At 32.8% G+C, this 22,219-nt stretch overlaps 8 protein-coding genes across 8 annotated transcripts; 4 read left to right on the top strand and 4 right to left on the bottom strand.

The window, feature by feature from the left end:
• Positions 1 to 1,220: 1,220 nt before the first annotated feature.
• Tsp_09048 (cytoplasmic polyadenylation element-binding protein 3) lies at positions 1,221 to 2,448 on the bottom strand. The gene is made up of 6 exons (XM_003382152.1): positions 2,396 to 2,448; positions 2,322 to 2,359; positions 2,085 to 2,266; positions 1,917 to 2,026; positions 1,611 to 1,734; positions 1,221 to 1,232 (listed from the first exon to the last, which is right to left on the bottom strand). Exons 1-6 carry the CDS (start codon positions 2,446 to 2,448, stop codon positions 1,221 to 1,223), a joined length of 519 nt encoding a protein of 172 aa, XP_003382200.1.
• A 31-nt stretch (positions 2,449 to 2,479) lies between these two features.
• Tsp_09047 (cytoplasmic polyadenylation element-binding protein 2) lies at positions 2,480 to 3,728 on the bottom strand. Its single transcript, XM_003382151.1, has 5 exons — positions 3,696 to 3,728; positions 3,265 to 3,382; positions 3,015 to 3,140; positions 2,695 to 2,784; positions 2,480 to 2,616 (listed from the first exon to the last, which is right to left on the bottom strand). Exons 1-5 carry the CDS (start codon positions 3,726 to 3,728, stop codon positions 2,480 to 2,482), a joined length of 504 nt encoding a protein of 167 aa, XP_003382199.1.
• A 781-nt stretch (positions 3,729 to 4,509) lies between these two features.
• On the top strand, positions 4,510 to 4,949 carry Tsp_09046 (KRAB-A domain-containing protein 2). Its single transcript, XM_003382150.1, has 2 exons — positions 4,510 to 4,661; positions 4,802 to 4,949. The coding sequence occupies exons 1-2, from the start codon at positions 4,510 to 4,512 to the stop codon at positions 4,947 to 4,949; spliced, it is 300 nt and encodes a 99-aa protein (XP_003382198.1).
• A 487-nt stretch (positions 4,950 to 5,436) lies between these two features.
• Positions 5,437 to 6,009, top strand: Tsp_09045 (conserved hypothetical protein). Its single transcript, XM_003382149.1, has 3 exons — positions 5,437 to 5,499; positions 5,675 to 5,857; positions 5,932 to 6,009. Exons 1-3 carry the CDS (start codon positions 5,437 to 5,439, stop codon positions 6,007 to 6,009), a joined length of 324 nt encoding a protein of 107 aa, XP_003382197.1.
• A 1,413-nt stretch (positions 6,010 to 7,422) lies between these two features.
• On the top strand, positions 7,423 to 11,776 carry Tsp_09044 (conserved hypothetical protein). Its single transcript, XM_003382148.1, has 10 exons — positions 7,423 to 7,479; positions 8,859 to 9,242; positions 9,589 to 9,723; positions 9,869 to 9,925; positions 9,983 to 10,065; positions 10,120 to 10,227; positions 10,433 to 10,499; positions 10,803 to 10,940; positions 10,997 to 11,302; positions 11,732 to 11,776. Exons 1-10 carry the CDS (start codon positions 7,423 to 7,425, stop codon positions 11,774 to 11,776), a joined length of 1,380 nt encoding a protein of 459 aa, XP_003382196.1.
• Positions 11,777 to 13,226: 1,450 nt separating this feature from the next.
• On the bottom strand, positions 13,227 to 16,757 carry Tsp_09043 (hypothetical protein). Its single transcript, XM_003382147.1, has 4 exons — positions 16,200 to 16,757; positions 15,203 to 15,381; positions 14,524 to 15,159; positions 13,227 to 13,431 (listed from the first exon to the last, which is right to left on the bottom strand). The coding sequence occupies exons 1-4, from the start codon at positions 16,755 to 16,757 to the stop codon at positions 13,227 to 13,229; spliced, it is 1,578 nt and encodes a 525-aa protein (XP_003382195.1).
• Positions 16,758 to 18,402: 1,645 nt separating this feature from the next.
• On the top strand, positions 18,403 to 19,857 carry Tsp_09042 (conserved hypothetical protein). Its single transcript, XM_003382146.1, has one exon. The coding sequence runs from the start codon at positions 18,403 to 18,405 to the stop codon at positions 19,855 to 19,857; it is 1,455 nt and encodes a 484-aa protein (XP_003382194.1).
• A 1,899-nt stretch (positions 19,858 to 21,756) lies between these two features.
• Positions 21,757 to 22,042, bottom strand: Tsp_09041 (conserved hypothetical protein). Its single transcript, XM_003382145.1, has 2 exons — positions 21,966 to 22,042; positions 21,757 to 21,784 (listed from the first exon to the last, which is right to left on the bottom strand). The coding sequence occupies exons 1-2, from the start codon at positions 22,040 to 22,042 to the stop codon at positions 21,757 to 21,759; spliced, it is 105 nt and encodes a 34-aa protein (XP_003382193.1).
• Between the last annotated feature and the right edge of the window lie 177 nt (positions 22,043 to 22,219).

The raw sequence follows: 22,219 nt of genomic DNA, 5'->3' as shown, positions 1-22,219 counted from the left end.
ATATGTTTATGTTAAGACAATAGAAAGGGCTTAGAAAAACGTAGTCGTTTTGGAACCAAAAAAATGACTAGAGACCTGAGTTTGGTTTTCTTCCTTTTTCTGAAAACAGCCTTTGAATCATTTTATTATAGCTGAAAACAATTTATACATTACGATAGTTGTATGGTATTGTGAAGATATTTTTTATAATTTCTTGTTTAAAAAGAAATGTGTTGAAAGAGATAGCCTATGGGTCTGCTTGGAATAAATACACTGGAATTTATTGATTTTATATATCATTGGTAGCACTGATCGAATAGCAAGCAATAACAGCTATTGAATGTAGGTGGAATTGCTTCATTCCTTTCTTATTTTGCCTCGAGTGAAAATGCGTAATAAGCAATGCATATAAAAGCGCTTTATGAGCAAGCAATTAAGAGAATTTTTCAGCTAACATTACTTGCTGATGATTGCTGCGTAAACTCTAATCTTTCACTCTTTTCTCTTTCATTTTCATTTTCTGTGCTGCACAAATTGCTGCTTCTTATTATAATAAACTGTTGCAAGTATTCTTGGTTACTTGATACTGCTCGTCTTCACATATTTCAACAAAATGAAAATATATGCATATTTATTTGCTTGTTCATTTGTATTTGATTTGTATTATATTATTTGAAATAAATGTTTGTCAGTGACTTTTGCTTTCATTCATATTTGCTAAAAACGACTTATAAAAACATTTTTATGAGCACTGAACAGAAATGATGTTTGTATGAAAAATAATAAATGTAAAATTAGAAAACTATCCAACGTATTTTTAGAAAATATATTTATGGAAGCAAAGAGCAGAATGTGTACAAAAGTGCACCCTGACGAATGTAATGAAAATTATTTACCTATAAAAAAAGCAGGATAGTGCCAATGTTTAAAATATTAAGATTATGAAAACATGACCACTGAATTCTATTAATTAAATAACGAATCGTTACACATGTTATTCTATGGAGAGAATGCTTTCATTAACATACATGCAACGCTTTTCAATGTCATGAAATTATTTTTTTGTAAGCATTGTGAATAAGAACATATTCAAGTTAAAGTTAAAAATAATGCTATTAAACATGCTTAGATAGATATTTTTTATTTTTTTAATGCGTTTCAGTTATCACTACCATAAGAAACTATTTGTATTAAAATTCGTTTTGGAATTGCTCATCTCCTTTTCTATTTTCAACACGAAGTTAAACAATAAGCTGAATTGAAGGAAAATAAATATATTTTCAACTGCATGCTATATGCCGAACACGTTACATTATGCAGTAGTATCTAGTACTAGTATTAATTCATTATTAAATCTAGTACTAGTATTAATTAATTCCTAGTAACATCTAGGAAATAAAGTAATTCAAATTAAGCTTCAAATTAAAAAATAAAAATTGATGTCTCCATATTACGAATAAGCAGTATTTTTAGTTTGTCATATTATTTTATAAAAATATCTATTCACAAATAAACAATAATTAAATACATTAATTGAAGCATTAAATAAATAGATACATATGACAAATTTTTTGATAAAACTTTTTCTAGAAAAAATCGACTAAAAGTACTGGATTGCGTAATAAAATGACCATGTTTTCTTGTTCCATCAGGAGATTTGTAATGAAGAAAAATATTTTATAAGTGATGTTTATGTTTATTGCTGATAAAGCTTTAATTTTAATCACAGATAAAATATTCTGCATCTTATGCAGGCTGAAATGAAAATAATTTTTAAATAATTCATCTTGTAAAACCAAAAATAAAAAAAATTCACAGCGTTAATGATAAGAAAGAAAAAAGAACATTCAATTTTTATGATAACTTATTTTTCATTGGGACTTTGTGAATTTATTTTATTTTTGAAATATTCATCGATAGGACGGTCCCATTCCAACCTTATTGTAGCAGTCTGTGAAGTTGGTGCTTCCAGAGTTACGTCGCGAGAATTGTCTTGAGAAAAATTGCCTGTATGACATAATTGCTCGTCAAAAGGAATAAATTTAACCTGAACATCAAATGTAAATGTTAACAATGATAAAAGCATTTGCTATTAAATAGCTTACCCGTCTTTTTTTATCATTAAATTCAAGTGAAACATACTGCTCAGAAATGCACTTTTCGTAACTGTTTTCGTTGGTAAAAAAGACGCGTGCATAACCAGTAGGATAATCATACATTTCATCAGTTAAAATTTTTACACATGCTACACCTGGAAATATTTTTTCCACAGCCTCTGCCAGTTGAGCTAAACTGTATTTATTGTGAAAATTTTTCTTTAAATAAATGAATGATTACAATACCTGCTTTGGCGTTGAAGGGAGTTTTGCTCACTAAGACGCTTAAACAGCGATCGATCAAATAATTATTTTTATACCTTAAACAAATGCCTTCAGCAATCACCCATGGTCGTACAGTTACATAAAACATAAATAAAATAAAGATAAAAAATCATTTTTAATTAATTTAAATTTATTACTGTCCTCTTTTCTTTCATAGAATTGAATATATCAATAAAATATCCAAATTCATTCATTGTGCCCATGTTCATCATATTTTTAACGCTTTCTTCTTCATTGAAAACAATAAACGCAGAATCTGAAAACGTAAAATTTTCAAACTACCTTCATGTGTTCATGTTAAAAAATTGTTTATAATGAAAATTAAAAAATTCACCGTTCTCAAGATGATCATAAGGCTTCCCATTTGGATCTAACCATTGAATTGTCAATGCACCAAAGCGACGAAATGAAGTTTCTATTACATCTGTAAATAAATTTATTTTTCAGCGCTGCACAGTTGTAAGTTAATTTATAGCTTTATTTACATAATTTTTACAAATAATATTTTGAAATCAAAAATGAAAGAAATAGCAAAATGAAGTAAGTAATAATATTCAGATAAACAAATGTAAAAATTTCAAACTTTAAAACAGTATTGTAATATTGATGCATAAAATTTAAAATAATAATGATATATAAATTTCTTATATGCACCTCGCTTCCAGTTTTTTGGTAAAGAACTAACAAAAACTTTTCTCGAAACCGTAAATTTCTCAGCCGCTGTTAAAATTTTTTTGTCCAAAAATTCCATTATGCTGTTCAGATATTTGTATTCAGTAACTAAAAATAATTAAAAAACCAAAATAATAGTATAACTTTACTCACTTTATTTTTCAAATATTTTTTGTTTCAAAATATTAAAATGAAATGCTTGCTTTGCTTTATTGCTGTGCTCTAATCTTACCAGGTTCTGCAGGCTTCACTGCATAAGTTCCCTGTACGAGGTTTTCAATAACTTGTTGATATGTGGAAATTTCCTTTCTTTTGTAAGGTGAAAATGTTGGACCTCTTGCATCAGGAATCTGCAATGAGGAATTGTTTTAAAAGTTTTCGTAAACACTTTATTGTAATAAAATATGAAAATAATAAACAATATTAGTAAATTATACATTCTTTTATAAAATATGTGGAAACAGCTTAAACAATTTTTCAACTTATAACCCGATAAATATCTGAAAATATATATGATCAAATGAATGAGGTCAAAACATTAAAAAATGAAATAGAATTATAAATTAAAAAAGAAGTTTACCAATCCTTTTTCTAAACTGAACATCGCATCAATTATAATAAAATGTTAAACTGATGATAACAAATGAGCATTTATGTTTATACAATTGCTGCAAAATTTGAAGTTGCTTTTGGCATATTACTGCAAGCATTGCAATGGATCACTTTCGGTTATACGATTGAAATTACTATGCAAAAATAACAATGTTTATATATGTTACGCTTAATGTTGAAAATTACCTATTATTGATAATAGGCAGCAGCCATTGCCTATTCTTGATAATTAATTGCAATATGAATAATGGGCAATTTTCTGCGTAATATTGAAGCGATAACTCATGATCCACGCTGTATGTTGAAATGCCTTTATTAATGATGTATCGCTTAAGAATTTCAATTATATTTATTTAATTTCATTCTACAAATAAAAAGTGATTCGATTCAAAGAGTTTCCAATAATTTGCGCCGGAAAATGGCTTCATTACAAAAGTTATATGTAAGGAAAAGGCAACCAACCATTTCCTAATTTGTAAAAGTTCTGATGGATAAAAAGGCGTTTATGAACAAAAGCTCCGTGCTTTGATCAAGGAAAAAGGATAGAATGCAACGACTTTTCTGACTTCGCAACGAGATCAAACAATGACTGACATTTTGCGAATCCAATTAGATAATCCAAAATCTCTCCGTGATTATAATTCAAAAAATGAGTATGGAGTTTTAAAAATTGGCAATAGCCAATCGCAAATCGCATTTTCCCTACGAACTCCGCCTACTTTTTTGCAGTAACTTTCTTTGGTTGATGCTCTGAAACATGGTTCTTGGAGTTCAACAGTCCCTTCTTTAAACAACTTAATCCAATCGGACTGACATCGATTGAAATTTAGCTGCGTTCATCAGAGCAACAACCAATGAAATTTAGATGAGAAAAAGTAGGCGGAGTTCGTTGGGAGAAATCGGTATTAGACCTAATGCTGTCCATCAAAAAATTGGTCATGGTGGAGAAAAAACATTTCGAGAAGCGCAGAATAAATGGGCCAACGTCACACAGGAAACATGCCATATTTTTCTCACGTTTTGAGAAGAATGCCATAAGAAAAAAGCGAGAAAGCTTTCATAAAGCCTAGTTGTTAAACCACTGATTAGTACAAACGTGATAATACCAAATAGTGATGTTACAAGTCCAGGTGACAATGTCTTTGATAATTTTTCAGACCATGCCTAATGGTAATTATAAATATACATCGTAACTTATTTGAATCACTTTATGAAGTTCTGCATTTTGAGTCCGCTAAAGTCAAGACGGACAGAATAAGTGGCATTAAAACTGCTTTCACGTTGAGCTGTTCTGGCATTCTGTAATCCAAGAATAGTCGGAATTTTTCAGTGAATTTGAGAACTCAAAGCATGTTGGCAGAGCTGAAGCTTGTCATGAGTAAACTCCGATACCCTCAGAGCCAAGGTGCCGTTGAGGCTGGCAATATGAATACGAGGAAAAGAATGCAAAAGATGGTCAATGGTACTGAAAATTTGTTCAATGGCAAATTCATGTTAGCGTTCACGAAACAACTGGACAAAGTCGAATTAGGAAGCAAAGTCCTATTGGGCATAAAGTTAGACATAACTGACTGAGCTAATCAAATAAACCGGAATGGTGGAAAATCTAAGAAAATTCAAGATTGCTAATTTCAGCTTCCTTTACTGCTGCGTTTAGCGTTAACTTTCTTTTGCAAAAGTGCTTTAAAATGGAATTCAAAATTCTGAAATTCATTTTTGGTTGATCTTGCGTTTGCGTTCAGTGCTTTGCGTTTCAGAGTTATTTGAATCATTTTTTATTCTGTTCCTTGTTATGGCTGATGTCCCTGAGTTACATCTTGTACCACATCGTTGCGGGATTTGGTTCAATTCGGTGGTATGGTAGGCAGGATATATAAATTGAAACGTGCCGGCAAACAGAAATATTGGAGGTGTTCAAAAGTATGCGCTGAATGTACAGCATGTGTTCGTAGTTATTAACAATTACTTTATTTTGTATAGCATAAAGAAGGCTGCAAGGGTGCAGTGTGAACAGATTTAGAAGTTCCTAGGGTGGGATCGATCGAAAAGATCACGATGAAGCCTGCCGGGTAGATGAGCACCTGGCCTATAAAATGGAGAAGAAGGCATATTTGAAAAAACGAAGTGCCGAAGAAACGAAACTCATCCCCGCCATATATGACAAAGAAGTTTCTGCCGCATCCGCTGATCCTTCTACATCCGGCCAATTCTCAGTTTTCAGGCGGGTGCGAGCCACAATGTACAGAAATCAGTGCGTCATGATCTGGTAATACCATATCAGTTTAAGACACCAAAGTCTGGGGAAGACTTTTTTATTGTGGCAGAGTGTATCGAAACATATACTGGTATTTGCGACGAGTTCTAACATTAGACTGCTGGCAACCACAAAAACTTGGGGTACGGATGGTACATTCAAGGTTGTACCTCAATGATATCAATAGCTTTTTAGCATCTATGCCATTGTGGTGAGTAAACTGGTGCCAGTAGTCTGCTGCTATGTACGGTTAAAGATATTGGCAAATAAGAGTTTATTTTTCAAGCTTCAATAAACAAAGCCGCTGTCCTTAGCGTCAATCTTTATCCACAAACAATAATTTGTAATTTTGAAATCGCCCTGATACCACTTTGTTCATGTCGTTCACTGATATGTTGTTTACTATTGTTGTTGTTAGTGCTGTTGGCTAGTGAAAAATAAAAATCACTATTTAACTTATTTTTTGTATTGTTTTTTCTGAATTATTACTATCGCATTTGATATAACGTCACTTTGGTACAATAAAATATAGAATAGTAATAAAAATTATTTTCAGAAATGCTGATCATGAAAAAGTATAAACTTCACCACAAATAATATATTTAAATGAACAAAATTTCAATGAATGACGAAACTTCAAATAGACAGAATATAATTTTGGAATAATAAATATTTCCATTATTAATGTTACGTCACTACTATTAAAGTTGCGTAATCCTAAATGGAATATTTGAACCATATGTGATCGCTTACTGTTTTTAAAATTATTATTTTGTTTATACGTCAGTCGGCAATGTGTTGCATAGCTATTTGAAAGTTCGATTTCTGTTGCAATGCTAAAACAAAATTAGTTACACTGCCACATTCCATTAATATTTTCTGTAAAAATATAATTTTGCTATTTCATATATTTCCTTTGATAGTTTTTGTCGTATATACTCTACGTGAACATTAAAGGAATGCATACACATTTTTTGATGCATTTGCACTTGAATAGCAATTTAAGCAAAATCTTAATATTTAATAGTCTGTGTAGAATAGAGGAAATTGTTTTCTAGTTTTATAAAAATTAAAATTTTATGTGAAAAATAATAAATGCAGAATAAATAATTGCTAGAACGCATTTGGGAAAAAGCGATTAATAAATAAAACGTGCAATTTTGAAAGCAATAATTTGACAAAATAAAATGATATTCAACATAGTAAATTTACAAAAGGCAAGAAACAAATAATACCCACATTCTCAACAATCAAAATTATTTTATTAGTTTGAAATTAAAATCACAATCATGCATTATTTGATTCCCAACTAATTTTTGCTCCCATTCTCTTTTTGATTTGTTTATTCATTTATTGGTTACTGGAGGAAGAAATTTGTGCAAAATCAGAAAGTTCTTTAATTGGCAGTTTTCAGCATTAGCTGTTTATATTAACATTAATATTTAAAAAAAATATGTTGATGCTGAGAAATAGGATGAGACATAATTAATTCCAAAATTTTTTAAATGTGAAATATGCATTTTTATGCAACCTTTACAACTGCTGCTTTTTATAAATATTTTATCCGTTGCTCCGTTAATAGTAACTCCTATTATTGTTATTTCTGTTGTTGTTTACTAATACTCTGTGAAACTTATGCTGAAGTAGAGTTTTCTAGGTTTTTTTGCGTATGCACGCTCACTTAATACCTAAAAGCATTTCAAAAACGTATTGATGATCATAATAAGGAAAAAAAATTTAATGCTTTAAATGCTCAGCGAGTTCCTTTTCTTGTTTTATGAAATATGAAGCAAGACAAACATAAATACATGCAAACATGAAGCTATTACAAATTCCAGTTATTTCAGGTGTTTATGCAGTGCAGGAAATGAGAAAAGAAGATGAGTATGAGAAAATGAAACACAAAATAAAATGCAGGAAATTCCGATCAATATTTATCAACCTTGTTTTATTTTAAATGCTGCTTTTAAATAGCAAAAACAATATTGTGCAATTAAATTAATGAATACAAATAATTAGTACTAAAAATTTTTTAAATTTATATCGAAAAGCAAGCTAATTTATTTGTCACTATAAAATAAGCGTGCAACGTAATGAAAACGCATAAACGTAATATTTTACATTTAGCATGTTAATTAAATAGGCTTTTTACCTTTACTGTTTGTTCAGCAATCGATTTTCATATATAATATATATAAGAAATGGACATTCTTTTATTCATAATCTGTTAAACTGAAACCCTCAAAATATTCACTTGTCCAAAAATGAAGTGCTCGTTCATATTTGTAATCTCCATGATGCTGGTACGATGACTTGCTATTAAAATTTTTTCTCTACAACACATATTTTATCGTATAGTTAGCTGTATTTTCATAACTTTCAGACTGGTAATTTTGTAAAGTGATTGCTTATTTACTTGAGTTATACTTTACAGAAAACTTTTTTCTCTTTTTACTTGAACATGGAATAAACGTACTACATCAACTTTTTCAATTTAGATGACAAATTTCTCTGCCACCATTGAAATAAAAAAGGTAAACGGTTTTTCATGTAAAAATTATGTAAAATTAAATTGTACTTCAAATTGAATAAATTTCATGTTATTTTATTCTTAAAATGTAAATACAAATATATGCCAATATATACAATATTTAAAAGACTTCAATAATTTTTTGAGCAATAATTTAATAAAATATAATATCATGGTCTATTTATTTTTCAAAAATTAACGATTCAATCAGTTTATAAAGTGCATAAATTTTACATAAAAATAAATCAAAGTGTATAAAAAAGAAATATGTGTAAAGCAAATGAACAGCAACTATGCATATTAGCATAAATAAAGATAATTAAGAAATGCACAAATTACTTGAGTCATCATTTTTTGATTATAAAATAAATCACTCTTCAGTTTTATGTTTATTTATTGATTTTCATGTAATATCATTTTTAATTTAAAGAAATCACTGCAACTTGCACTTGAAGACGCCGTCCATCTTACAAGTATAACAAGCACGGTGACAAAAGATAAACTTTTGGAATCTGCTGATGCAGAGTCAGATGAAACATGCGATAAAGAAAGTGTAGAACTTGTTAAATTGATGGAAAGTGCTGGAAATTTGAATTTCAGTTCAATGGTAGCTCAGAAAGGCAAAAAATTATCTAACGCTGAAGAAGATATTCTTATCAAGCTATTGAAACGTCCTTTGAATGAATTAATACAAGTTCAACAACCCAATGAACCATATTATACTGTTAAGAAGGTGCTTGCAGCCGAACTTTGTGATGCATCTACTTTGGCATTTAGTATTAAAATAAAAGAAACGACATGTTCCATTTCACAGGTAATCAAAAAGTGTATATTTAAAATCAGATTTATTTCTAAAATTTTATATGTATTCTAAGATTTGTAGAAAAAATTGTATTGTTTCATTATTTCAATATATTTAAAAAGAAATAAATAAATAATATTAAGAAGTAAGTTGCATTACGTATAAATAATATTTTACAGTTTTAAGTAAAAAGTGTGCTTTTATTTTAAAGAATGCATAATGCGCATTTCTGAAGATAACATGACATTTATTAAAGATACGTTTTGCACCAGATGATTTGCAACGTTATTTGTATAAATTAAATTTTTTTATATTTGATGCAATTTAGATTGCAAATGAATAAAAAATGTCAATTTAGATGTCAGGCATGGCTTCTGATGACAGTAATTGTAAAATGAAGAAATCAAAATCTCTGCCTTGTCTATTATTGGTAAAAGGCACCAAACACACTCTATCGAGCATTCTGGCGGCTGTGTGTGATAAACAGTTAAAAGTATGTTTTAAAATAGTATTTGTAAAACAACAAGAATTTGCACAAGTAACATTTTATATATATTATATATAACAGCTGTTTTACAATTTTAGTACCAAGTTTCGATTAAACTTTTTACCTTGTCAAATAATATTCAAATATTTAGGCAACTGTTTCCAAAAAATACTCTTTATGCGAAATTTCCAAATATCCACATGGAGATGTAATTCAATTCACTTTATGTATAGTATAGAATAAAAGCTGAAATTTGTATTTTTAGAAATACAGCTTATATGTACCGAGCTCTATTATGAGTTGGAAAAAAGATTTATTTTTGTATAAACCAGTAGATTATGATTCAAGGTAACTATTCAAAATGATTTGATGGTTAATTTACATCTAACAAAAATTATTTAGAACAGTGTTTGATAGTTTCGAAAATCCACGAGGACGTACTGGTATGAAAGGCATTGGAAGTTTACGGCGTTTTGGTCAAAATGAAAAGGTTATGCCTCTTGTTGTAAGGTAGTTGATACAAATTTTCAATTTAAAAAGTATTTATTTGCATTTAATTCATATGAAGTAAAAGTTTATGTTGTTATGTTAACATTTTTATAAGTGTGTGCAGCCACAAGATAAAATAATAATTGTCTTTACATTAGGATGCTGAATTATTGCGCTAAATTAATCTTTGAAATAGTTTACCTAATATAAAATTTATACATTATAGAAAACATAAAGGAAAAACGGAAATACTTACCGTAATGAAATCATCTGGCTCTTGGCAACTGCCACAGGTGCATTACTTTTTTCATATAAATTTCATTGCAATAATTAACATTAGATTTTATCATTTTAAACTGTTAGATGCTCTAAATTACTTTCTAATTAATATAATTGTAATAGTTTGGTAGAGTTCTGTTTGTATATAAATTGCAATTTCATTACGAAACCTATTCTAAAAACATACTTTCTTGTATTAATTTTATTGCTGATAAAACGACCTAGCATAATATGCATAAACGTATTTATATATTTTTCATACGTGCATATAAATAAATATCAAACATTATATTTTTCTTACACTATTTTTGATTTAGTATTTTGTAAATGACTTTAAAAATAAACCTTTGGGTAACCAAATTGAGGATGAATTAAACAAATACTTCCAAAGCATTGGTTTAAGCGAAGGTAAAATAAAGGAAAAACTTGCTGAAATCTATGCAGATGTGCACAAGGTAAAAAATTACTTTGAAATATTCTGAAATATAAAATGCAAAAAAGAAAATTTCAGGTACCGATTAAATTGCCCACTGAGCCAATGGATACTGACCAAGCATGGCTTGTAACACATGTTGTAGTTGTATTTGATAAAAAAGAGAAGCACATTGGAAGTGTAAACTTTGATGGAAGTACTGAATTGAGATGGAAAGAAGTTGACAAAGATACGTTAAAAGTTCTCAGAAAGTTGCCAAGGAAATCTTCAAATAATTTTCATTTGGGTAGCCAAAATGGATATTCTGTGGTTTACAAAATTGTTCCACTGATGTGTGTTCCTGCAGGTGCATTATTCCTTTACTCTTGGTATGTCGCATTACCAGTAATTGTCATATTGTTCATTATTTATGGTATTCTTCATTTTTAACAATATGTTGAAAATTACTGAAAATTAGAACGATTTTCTTAGAAAATATATTTATCATATATATCATTTATATAAGTTACACTGTGTGCCAGTTGAAAATAAATATTTTGTTTTTGTCAGTGAAAATGTGTTGAAATATTTTCTTCTGCAAAATCTGAGAGATTCTCTTGTCAACAATGATGCTAAATAAAGAGCATACTTAGATTAATCGATGAGCAAATTTACAGTGAACATTTCATTTAATTTTTTTATATACTGTTTGTTTTATTATTCATTCCAAATTTTTGTCTAAAGTTCAACTCTGAGATTAATGTAATTAGCAAGTAATACTAACAATAAAATCGTTTTCATTTTTAAAAAACTAAAGTAAAATATTTTTTAAAGAAAACGTTAAAGATTACTGTCAAGCGTGTTTGGCTGTCTATATAGTTTACATGTCGTTGGTCCCTGCCCGTTTTTCATTGGCCGTTGAATTTTTCTCTTAGTTGGTTCCTCCACGTTTCAGATAGGAATATGTTTTCAGGCAGTTCATCGGCAATTTGACGTTGCTCTATGATTAATTAATAGCTGTTTACTAAATGTTGACATAATGTGTCAATAAACAAAGATGAAAATAAATAAATAAGTAAACGAAGTGTTCATTAACTATTCTGCATAGGCCAACGATTAGTGGACGAATTTTAATTTTTTAAATTTACTTTTCTTTTCGTTATTAAGTTATCAGTTTTTTAATTTTAAATTATTTTTCCATGTATGTTTCATTTTGAACTGCTATTTGAAGAATTAAGTTAATTATTCATGTAGAATGCTTAACCTTTAAATGTCCTACTTTTTATACTGTTCATATTAAGTAGGCATTGAACGTGTGTTTGTATTTATTCTTTCAAACTTACGTTTATCTGAGGTGCAAGTATGCCATTCACATACGAACAGATGTAACACGTAAAGTTTTATTTCACAACAAGAAACAAATCTGAACTATAACACAACATGCACAATGTACAAAGATATATGCAAAGCAATACTGACACTTGAATATGGAAAATGTGATTATAAATCTATAGGGTCGGGTGTTAAATATGAAAAAGTAATTAAAAGATCTACGTTTCTACTAATCGCTTCAAGTTCACTGGTAAGTCCGGCTACCCGTTATTCTAGGACTGTGTAAGCTGCGCTACGTATTACATGCTTTTCACCCTTAGCCTTGCCTGAGTCAATTTCTTACCACCGTCTCCGTTGTGCCCTGCTCATCAAGGAGTAGGCTGAGAAAGAGAAAACATCCCAGGCGGATTTTAGCCGCTTTTTCATTGATGTAGCTGTGCTAACCTTTCGGATGGTTGATAGTTCGCACAGTCGCACTATGCACGTTTCAAAGCCGAATTGGGCTAGCCAAAGACCATTCACTTCAGAAATAGTCGACCCAGCCTCTAACTTCACCCGAAGTCCCAACATTTAAAATTCTGAAACCAAACCAAAGATACAAGGTGCCCTGACAAAAAGCCATTAGCACTTTTTTTATATTCTTAATTATACATGTAGTAGCCAAGCTCACTGACCTGCCAAAGCACAGCTTGATAAAAGTGAAAAATGCAACCTCCATCAGTTTTTTATCTTTTTATCTTGTCATTAGTAGTCATCGACACGCTGGATAAAGAATTAGAGTTTTTATTTACTCTACTTGTTGCAATATTATCTAACATCCACATCGTCACATATCCAAAATGCTAAACCCGAGGATGTTGAGGGCCGACTGCAATATCATTCATCCATCGGCCAATAATACATTGAAAATTGCTTGCCGGATTTCATCATCGTTTGCTAGGCAGTGAGCTGCAGTTCTTGCCGTGTTGCTTATAGTCATGGAAATCATCGACTGCTTCTAAGCTGGTGGAAGCATTGCTCGCTTGCTGATTCTAAATTTGCAGCACTTGCTTTGTTTCTTTCCTCGCTTCAGCGCATCCCGTTGCTGAAGCAAATGCAGAAGATTAAGATCTTCTGAACACTCAAGCAAGTGATCACTGGTTTCAGTCACTCGGGTAGCTTCTTTCAAATCTATAGAAGTGGAGATATAGCAACGAATGGATCTCTAAATCAAAAAACTTACTTGACTTTTAATAATAATAATAATGAATTACCAAGACCACAAAAAATATAATTAATCAATAAAACATCTAAATACGCAAATGTATATGCGTATATATAAACTAAAAACTAAGCGTTTTGTCATATTTAACATTTGTTTAAAATTTCTGGCTAGAAAATTGTTAAAATATTAACATTTATCAAAACTTCTTATTCCTATCGACTTTATCTACAACTTCGAAAATAGTAAAAGGAAATATTTGCCCAGTGTAACTTGTAACATTGCATTTATTTGCAATCAGATTCCTACAGGCAAATGAAAGGCAATTAACCCTTTCAGGGTCAATTTTTTTGACTTTGTAATTAACTCAAATAGCTGATTTAAGCGTTATTTACAAATAATAATTTGTTTTTATGAAATTATCGGCAGTTTCAGTTATGCCGCCATATGGCAACAATGGCCTTTAAAGGGTATAAAATGTGCAATGTTTTAAAGTCAGCAAACAGTACTTTTATTTCTAAAAATATTATGCTGGACTAATTATTATGGTAAATCTGAAAACAGTTTCTTTGTTGTGTCAAACAAAGATGAATGTTGCATTTGACACATTGCACTCTTGATGCTTTTCGGCAGCTGCGGCATCGGTTCTTTTGCTTTATAATTTCTGGCCAGTGTGCAACCTGGTCTAATCTGGCAGCTGTTCTTGGCTCTGGTCTTCTTGCCCGCCTTCTGCTGGTTTTTACATTGGCTCTTTGAGACATGCGACCATGGGATTTTCTGGGATATGCTTTATTCACTTTTGTCAAGGTTTCTGCAACATCCAGCATGAACTGCATTAAATCTTTCTGGCTGCCACTGGCGGCTTCACTTGTTTTAAGGTCTCTTTTGTATTGCAGCCACCCGTTTACTACTGCCACGTGGATTGTCCAAAAAATATTCTTCTGTACCATTTTCTACTGCGGCAGTCTATTCGGTACAGTGCTCGCAACATGCCCGCCAAATCTACGCTGTCCATGTACTTGTTGTACTCTTTTACAATTGCCGGGCAGGACACGTCGACCAAGGTTTTCTCTTTCTTATTCCACTGTTTTACTTTACACACAGGCCGTAAGTGGAAGATAAATCCACCACTGCACTGTCGTGCCATCGAACGATGCGCAAGTTGTTTTCTGCAGTGGTGCAGAGACGTGGAAGGCACCCCGACCAGCCTTTTTCAACTCTTTCTCCGTTTTCAGTGGCGCGTTTTTCAGTCTGTTTCTCCGAATCGTTCCAATGGTGTGATGCCTTTTTTAATAGTTTTAGTTGCAGGTCGAGGTGGGTGAAATAATTATCGAAAAATATTTTAAAATTTTGATGTTTTGGAACCGTTTCACAGAGCTTCATTACAACATCAAAACTGAGGCAGCCATTGGGGTTCTTTACTCTTGGCACTTTACCTTCATAAAAGCAGAAGTCGTACAACAATCCTGACACTCCTGTCCGCGTGTTAACTTTGATGCCCCATTTCTTTGGCTTCTTTGGGATGTACTGTTTCAGCTTATTTCTTCCTTTATATGGAATGATTTCTTCGTCAATCGACTGGTATTCTTCCTGTTCCAAACGCAGGCAGGCATGATTGACGGATGCTCTCAACCAAAGGTCGTATTTTAAACAGTCGATCATACCGTGGGCTTTCTCGGTCAAGTACCGTTTCACTGTTGGCATTAAAATGAAGGTACCGTAGTACCTCCTGAAACCTGTTTCGACTCATCGCATCCGCGATAGCATCACACCGCAGCTCCGTAGACCAGTACATCGAATACCGCAGCATTGGAACAAGTCCCATTTTCAATAGCGTTCTGAGAAATATTTCCAATTCAGACTCAGTTATCTGAAAATTCCAGCTACACTGGGCCGCATAGACGTGAGATTGCTCAACAATATGTTTAAAAGTGTTGGATGGAAGTACTGTCTAAAATATTCAACTGGTTCTTGCAAAACGCATGAAGAATCAGATGCTGTTTCTGCAAATGCAAAGATTTATTATCTAGAAGTAAGTGACCAAGCACCACATACCCTTAAATGTGGCATCTATAGGAAGCATTCTTTTTTTCTTCCACCTAAATTCTGTCTTCTTGAAAGTCTCAGTTTCTTCATCAGATGTTAACTTCTCTGAACTTTCAACCACAAAGGACGATCTCTGATCATCAACACTGTCCGTTTCAGGTTCAGATATATCTACATCAGGCAGCACAATGAGCTTTTGGATTATTCTTCCGCTTCTAGTGAGACAAAGGTACAAGTCGCAGTCTATGACAATAGCTGGTAACCAAATTGAGGATGAATTAAACAATAAACTATGGGGTTTTCAATAAATATCATCTTCTGCTACAATTGGAACTGTATTTTGCTAATGCACTGCAAGTACTTTGTATAGGAATGTTTCAAATCCTTTTCAAAATATAGCATACGTTTGACAACATTACATGGAATATTTATTAAAAAATGCATTCTGAGCATGCATGAGACCACCGCCCCGGTGTCTAGCAGTAAGGAGACCCTAGTTCCGTTCAGCTTACTGTTTACATGTGGCGTGTCTCCTGCTTGCAGTCTGGCCATGGTCAACACCCTGCGGTTCCCAGGTCCGCCGCTCTTCGCGTCCGTTGGCTGTCGTTGGGTTCGGCGTCTTTTGTAGGGGCAGTCGCGTCGGAGGTGGCCGGGCTACCGCACTCAAAGCACTCCATTGCTCTCCGTATGGGTTGCAAAAGGGAACGATCGCTCTCGCGTCACCTCCAACTTGTCCATGCGCCGGGTCAAAGCTTTCACAGTCTTGGCTAGGCCGCCATTCCCCGAGGCAGCATCGTCGACTGTTCTCCGCCAGCCTTCCTCGATCTCAGTCACTCCTTCCGCCAACTGGCGTGCCTTTGTTAGAGTCGCCTGCTCCCGCAGGCAAAGCTCTCGATGGAGTTCTTTGGACGCCAGGCCGAGGATGAAATTGCTGATCAATTCGCTCTCTGATTTATCGGCTTTGCATCCCACTTCGGCCACTTCGCGTGCGAAGTTTCGGACAGGCTGATCCTTTCGTTGCCGCAGGCCACTGAAACGCATTTCTAACCGGATCGAAGACTCGCTCTGGTCGTAGGCATCCAGCAGGTGACGTTTAAGCTCCTGCAAGGAACTGTCCCAAGCAGTTGCGGCTCCCTTCAACGTCATTTCCTGAACAGGCCCCAATTGTAACGACCCGCCGGGTGCGGCCACTGGATCTGCCTCCAGGTCCGCGCCAGTTTGTCCGCCGTTGCTCTGTACTTGTTCTTTCTCGCTCGCTAGGTTTCGTCTTCTCGCCGACATTCTCTGAACACACCTTTACTTGTACCACTCGTCTTCACGTCGGTCACCGCTCTCGCTCCGAAAAGATAGAAGATCCCTCTCGGTCTTCACCGCTCCAATATATAGAAGGCTCGCGCCGCAGGGGGGCACCGGGGTGGGTCAACTGAAATTTGATCCCCTATTGTCTTGCTGACAGTCCCCCGGCTTGCGGCCCTTCTATAAATCAGCGGCACGTTACGCAGGGGCTTTGATCCGCTGCCCCAATGGATCATCAGCGACCGGCGTGCCCTTGGATCAATGACCGAACGACCCGCCAAACAATGGCTAATTAGGTACCGACGTGTCGGGCCATGAGGGTCTGTCGCCAGAAGCCACCAGTTGTCCTCGTCGGCAGCGTCTTTGAACTAGGCGGGATGGGAGGTTTTATTGCTGCGGCTCCGCGTCTGCCTCAGCCGGACCTGCGATGAGCAACGCCGCCGTATAGCAAGGGCTGTTACATGTACTTAAATGATTTGTAAATTCTTGCATGCTGAATGAAGACTAATTTTTTTATTTCATAATTCTGCATAAAATATTATAGTTTTCTTTAACATATTACAAGCAATTGAATTTACAGTAGCTATAATTTCCTAGAACATTTCCATAAATATTTTGCTATTAATAATTTATGCCTTTCTGTCAAAATACTGTATGTTTATTCATACTGTAATTTTGTAAATGTAATTTTTTGAAGTCAAAATTTGGTGGTTATACTTTTTGCATTTATAGTAAGGTTCATTTTATTTTCATATTTAAAGCTGATTTTTTCTTTTTAAATTTCATTTATATTTTTGTATGTGATGAAATTGTAGCGCCTTCTATGATATCACCTCAATTTATTACTGTTCATTTATGATCACAATTCAATGTCACTCATTTATATTTTTCCATTTTTAGTTTACGGTTATCTTAGCATAGAATAATGTTAGTATTTTATATTAATTTTTTGTTATTCATTTATAATTAACATTGCATTTCATGAGGCAAATCCTTTCGTACTTTGTAATTTTTATATAATGTTCACTTTTTTAGGACATTTCATTAGCAATTAAACATTTGCACTGTTGAAAATTGGCTTTTTATTTTTATCTGGGTGAATGAAATGAATGTTTTATTGAAATACTGATCTTCATAACATTTATTGGAATATTCTTATTCATGATATTTTTGTATTTCATCTAACTGGAAATTGTTTTTGAAGTAATTAGATTTCAATTTGAGCGATGTTAGCTATTGATATATTCAAAAATAAGTTCAATAAGTTTTCTTTAGCTGATTTTTCTGTAATCGTTACTTTTGCTCAATAGATTTAATTAAGTGAATAAATGAGTGAATTGAATAATTTAATTGAATAAGTGAACTTAATATTGGTTTTGACAGATTTATTGTAATTTTTCTGTTAGAATTCAGTTATATGGAATTATATCTGCAAAGGTGCAATTGTATATATACGCTAGGATTTAACATTGCACTTTTTGAGTAATTGTTTCAGAACACTAATTGTATCATAAGTCGAATTTACAAAGTTGAATATTTTAATGGGATAAAAATGCGTGTATTTATTTTATTTTTTAAACAAATGTTGTAACTTAATGAAGTTTAAAATTTTCTAGATTATTTTTACACTATGGTTTCAAATTTTGCGAAAGCGTTTGTAAAAACATTGGAAGAATACGGAGAATATCAGAATGTTGCTGAAAGTGCTGTCACTCTGATTGCTGAATGCGCAGCTATGGAATTGGTCTCGGTGATTTCTGAAGCTCGACATTTGCTACAGCTTCGCTGTGGGCGTCGTTTAACAACGTCGGACATTACACGCATATTGCGCAATCGTGGTGCACAGCCAATCAACTTTTTTGGAAACGGTGCCTATTTGCCGGCCCGTATTGCGGGAAAAGATGGCCTGTATGTCGACGTGGATGAAGAATTAGAATTGAGCACATTTTTGAAAGATTGTAATTTGCGTCCGCCGTTAGAATCGCGTTTATTTGCTTATTGGCTTTTGAATGAGAACGAAGAAACTGAAAAAGCGAGAGTAGATTTGATGCTTGCTGAAAAGAAAGTTGAGATCGAACAACAACAGAATGCATTGGAAGAGCGGAAACAGCAACGATTAGAATGCGTCTATCCAATGCTCTGTCGACCAAATTCAATATCCAAAGAAATGCAGTCGTATTTTTTCACAGTGACCGAAGCTTGCGTGTGCCATGATGAAGAACGACGTAAGCTAGCTTTGGCCGGTCTTGCTAATGATACATCGTTGAAATGTCTGCTGCCACATTTTGTTTCGTTCATTCATCGCGGTATTCTTGTTAACGCTCTTGGAAGCTCATTTGTGGTATGCATTTATTTAATGCGAATGATTGATGCTATTTTAAAGAATCCATCGTTCAACTGCGACTTGTATTTGCATCGATTGCTTCCGTCAATGTTGAATTGTGCACTTTACACTAGGCTTTCCGCAAAACCAGAAGCGAATGAGCATTGGCGATTACGTGATTTTTCCGCTAAGAATATTGCAAAAGTTGTCAGCAAAAATAAACATCTTCGAACACGGGTGGAAAAATTGTTGGGTCGGGTGATTAATGATCCTCATTCATCTTTTCATAATATTTATGGTGCAGTTGCAACGCTAGTTGAGCTTGGTGTTGAAGAAATAGAACGAACTTTGTTGCCCAGTTTGAATGCAATAGCGCAGAAATTGCGTTCTACTGATCCAACAATGACAGTGATGGACAAATATGGCCAACGAAAATTAGGCGAATCACTGATTCTCACTCTGCGAAATTACATTCATGAACGTCGTTTGTCGCTGGCTTCCTTGTGGCAATTTCAAGACAAATTTGGATCATATATTGGTACCATAGTATTCAATGGATCATATCATCGAGGCAGTGTAGTATCACCTCCTATTAGCACATCGTGGAGGCATAAAACCCATTTGAAATCTTCTTCTTCCAGCTTTTCTGCTACAGCTAATTCATTCACTGTTGGACGGGCAATTTTGGCTAATTCAGATAAACCTCCTCAGCTCACACCAGCGGTGTCTACTCCACCGAGCTTTGTTTTTCGTCGCAACTGATGAAAAACCTCCCCCACTACTACATTTGCAAATTATCTTTTATTTCACTTAATATGTACATTGATCAGATTTGAAAAATTGTTATCATTTAAGCAAAGCGCAACAGTTGTTTAATATGTTCATTTTTGTGATAATAAATGATCGTTGTATAAGCATTCAACTACTGTATAGATGTTCCAAGCATCATGTTATTTACGACTCAAAATGTGTTTCAAATCAAAGTCATATCAGTGCAGCTGAAAATATCAAAAAAATATTGTCCACCAAAAAAGTGATTCATATATAACAAAGCAATTTCAGGTTACAAATAAAACATCACGTTATTTAATTAAATTAATGAGAAATCAAAAACATGTAAATTGATTTATCTTCCATTTGCTGTTTGGCAATGAAAATTTGCAAGTTATAGCAAAAGGCTTAAACCTGAATAAGCAAAATTCAAAATTTAAAAGTACTATTATACCCATATAAACATTAAGTTTCTCTAAGACTTTTAAACAAAAAACGCAATAAATATTGTATTATATGTGTCACAGTGCAGTAAGTATAATTTACATAATTAAATAATAATGTCGCACGCTTACTTTATCAGAATATTTTTGTAAATTTAATATCAAAAATTCTGCTATGGTAGTTAAAATACTTTAAGATAAATTGTTGACAAGAGATGCCCAACGAATAGGTTTCGAAATTATTAGAATAAAGAAAAAAGAAGGGAATATTAATACGAAAGGTTTGGGCCACTTTTTCTATCGTTAAGAAAAGAATTTTGTGTTGACGTAGGACGTAGACGTTATGAAAATTTTCATTGACGATTTAATAGCAATAATCTTTTTTATTTATAATGTTTCATTTAAAAGTGCTTATTTTTTGTACAGTTCTTTGAATGAATAGTAATTTTTCAATTCAATTACCTTCCATTGCTCACAACTGACAGTTTTAATTGATTTTTCGTAGCATATTCAAATTTTTTGCCTCAAAGCATCAGCATGAAATTTGTAAAAATTCAACATTTAGAAAACAATTTTTGGAAATGTGCACAACGGTTGCTGTGGATCCAGTTGCCTATGAGTTCTGCCTCGTGTTTTTCAAATATAATAGCGTTTAATTTACAACTTGTAATACTAGCAAAAAATTGTGGCCAACCAAGTTGAGCAAAGGCCATTTTACTGTGAATTTGCCATGCAGATGACTGAAGTATGCATGGCTACAGTCATGGCAAATGGAAATGCGTTGCAAAGCAAGTGTATTAAGTTGGTGGAATAGTGCAAACCAGTGATACATTCAAAAAGCAGATTATGAAAATAAAAAATCACAAAGTACTCACTGTTGATAACAGTTTATTTTAAAAACTTGACATTTTTATTCATTTTCTTAAGACGAGCACATCCCAAAAGTTGCAAAAAGCATAGAAATTCTCGGTACATGATTTTCAGTAATAAATATACCAAAAGAAAGTACTTAAGTGATAAAAGTAATACCTAAATAAATCTGTGCCGATCATTTGCTGTTTTACAATTTGGAATAGAAAATAATGCTGTGAATTCATTTTAAAATTATGAATGATTTCAGAAAATGGCTTTAGTTAGAGTTAAAAGTGTCATTGCATTATTATATATTAATATATTATCAATTTAAAGCCTTACCTTTCTTGCACATAAAAGAAATTCTTGAACGAAATCTGACTTTCAATACAAGAAAATCTAATATGCTTGCTATTTATAACTGCTCGTCATAATCATAGAATGCTATCCATTAAAATTTACGCTAACATCAATCTGATTAAATATGTTACGCCAAATGTTATGAAAAACAAATGCAAACGACTTAACAAGATTCATTTCATCGCAGTTTTACAAAAAAACGTTTATGTGGACAAGATACCGTGAAGAAGCCCATCTAGTTTTCTTCTTCAGCCGTAAAAAACCTAAAATTAACGTAAAATAATAAACTGCTCATATCATGTAAACAAAGATGCATTTTCTTCTTAACTTAAATTCAGAATTTATGTGTATTCATTGCTTTCGGCTAACATAAGAGGTGTCATAAGCATTCATCACATCAATAAATGAAAAAAATATGTGTAAATAAAAGCAAATAACACATACCTTCGTAAACTGCTATAAACCATCGTCACTTGAAACGTCATGTTTTTCAAATGAAGACATCCACAAAGCTTTTCCATTTCTTTCAGCTGTATATCACTGCAAAATTCAATACAATAAAATAATCACCCACTGATTCAAAATACTTGAAAAACTTAAATACCTCATTTGACCCACACAGTCTCATTTCTTCAAAATATTTTCTGTCACATTATGTTCATCATCAAGAAAAGTACCAAAGGTGATAATTGCATAAT

Source organism: Trichinella spiralis (assembly GCF_000181795.1).
Source record: "Trichinella spiralis strain ISS 195 chromosome Unknown Scfld1, whole genome shotgun sequence".
NCBI lineage: Eukaryota > Metazoa > Nematoda > Enoplea > Trichinellida > Trichinellidae > Trichinella > Trichinella spiralis.
The sequence above is the reverse complement of the archived record's forward strand: the minus strand, read 5'-3'. Positions and strand labels throughout refer to the sequence as shown.

Coding starts and splice junctions, on each gene's coding strand:
- Tsp_09048 (XM_003382152.1), bottom strand. CDS start 2,448: ATGTTTTATGTAACTGTACGACCATGGGTGATTGCTGAAGGCATTTGT. Junction 2,267..2,321: donor TCCCTTCAACGCCAAAGCAG/GTATTGTAATCA, acceptor AATACAGTTTAG/CTCAACTGGCAGAGGCTGTG. Junction 1,735..1,916: donor TCACAGACTGCTACAATAAG/GTTGGAATGGGA, acceptor TTTTCATTTCAG/CCTGCATAAGATGCAGAATA.
- Tsp_09047 (XM_003382151.1), bottom strand. CDS start 3,728: ATGCCAAAAGCAACTTCAAATTTTGCAGCAATT. Junction 3,383..3,695: donor CTTCAAATTTTGCAGCAATT/GTATAAACATAA, acceptor TCCTCATTGCAG/ATTCCTGATGCAAGAGGTCC. Junction 3,141..3,264: donor AGTGAAGCCTGCAGAACCTG/GTAAGATTAGAG, acceptor AATTATTTTTAG/TTACTGAATACAAATATCTG.
- Tsp_09046 (XM_003382150.1), top strand. CDS start 4,510: ATGAGAAAAAGTAGGCGGAGTTCGTTGGGAGAAATCGGTATTAGACCT. Junction 4,662..4,801: donor ACATGCCATATTTTTCTCAC/GTTTTGAGAAGA, acceptor ATAATTTTTCAG/ACCATGCCTAATGGTAATTA.
- Tsp_09045 (XM_003382149.1), top strand. CDS start 5,437: ATGGCTGATGTCCCTGAGTTACATCTTGTACCACATCGTTGCGGGATT. Junction 5,500..5,674: donor GGATTTGGTTCAATTCGGTG/GTATGGTAGGCA, acceptor AGAAGTTCCTAG/GGTGGGATCGATCGAAAAGA. Junction 5,858..5,931: donor CTACATCCGGCCAATTCTCA/GTTTTCAGGCGG, acceptor TATCAGTTTAAG/ACACCAAAGTCTGGGGAAGA.
- Tsp_09044 (XM_003382148.1), top strand. CDS start 7,423: ATGCAACCTTTACAACTGCTGCTTTTTATAAATATTTTATCCGTTGCT. Junction 9,243..9,588: donor CGACATGTTCCATTTCACAG/GTAATCAAAAAG, acceptor ATGTCAATTTAG/ATGTCAGGCATGGCTTCTGA. Junction 10,228..10,432: donor GTTATGCCTCTTGTTGTAAG/GTAGTTGATACA, acceptor TATACATTATAG/AAAACATAAAGGAAAAACGG.
- Tsp_09043 (XM_003382147.1), bottom strand. CDS start 16,757: ATGTCGGCGAGAAGACGAAACCTAGCGAGCGAGAAAGAACAAGTACAG. Junction 15,382..16,199: donor GGCGCATGGACAAGTTGGAG/GTGACGCGAGAG, acceptor TGAATATTTTAG/ACAGTACTTCCATCCAACAC. Junction 13,432..14,523: donor ACTTACGGCCTGTGTGTAAA/GTAAAACAGTGG, acceptor TTTGATTTAGAG/ATCCATTCGTTGCTATATCT.
- Tsp_09042 (XM_003382146.1), top strand. CDS start 18,403: ATGGTTTCAAATTTTGCGAAAGCGTTTGTAAAAACATTGGAAGAATAC.
- Tsp_09041 (XM_003382145.1), bottom strand. CDS start 22,042: ATGGAAAAGCTTTGTGGATGTCTTCATTTGAAAAACATGACGTTTCAA. Junction 21,785..21,965: donor GTTTATAGCAGTTTACGAAG/GTATGTGTTATT, acceptor CGTTAATTTTAG/GTTTTTTACGGCTGAAGAAG.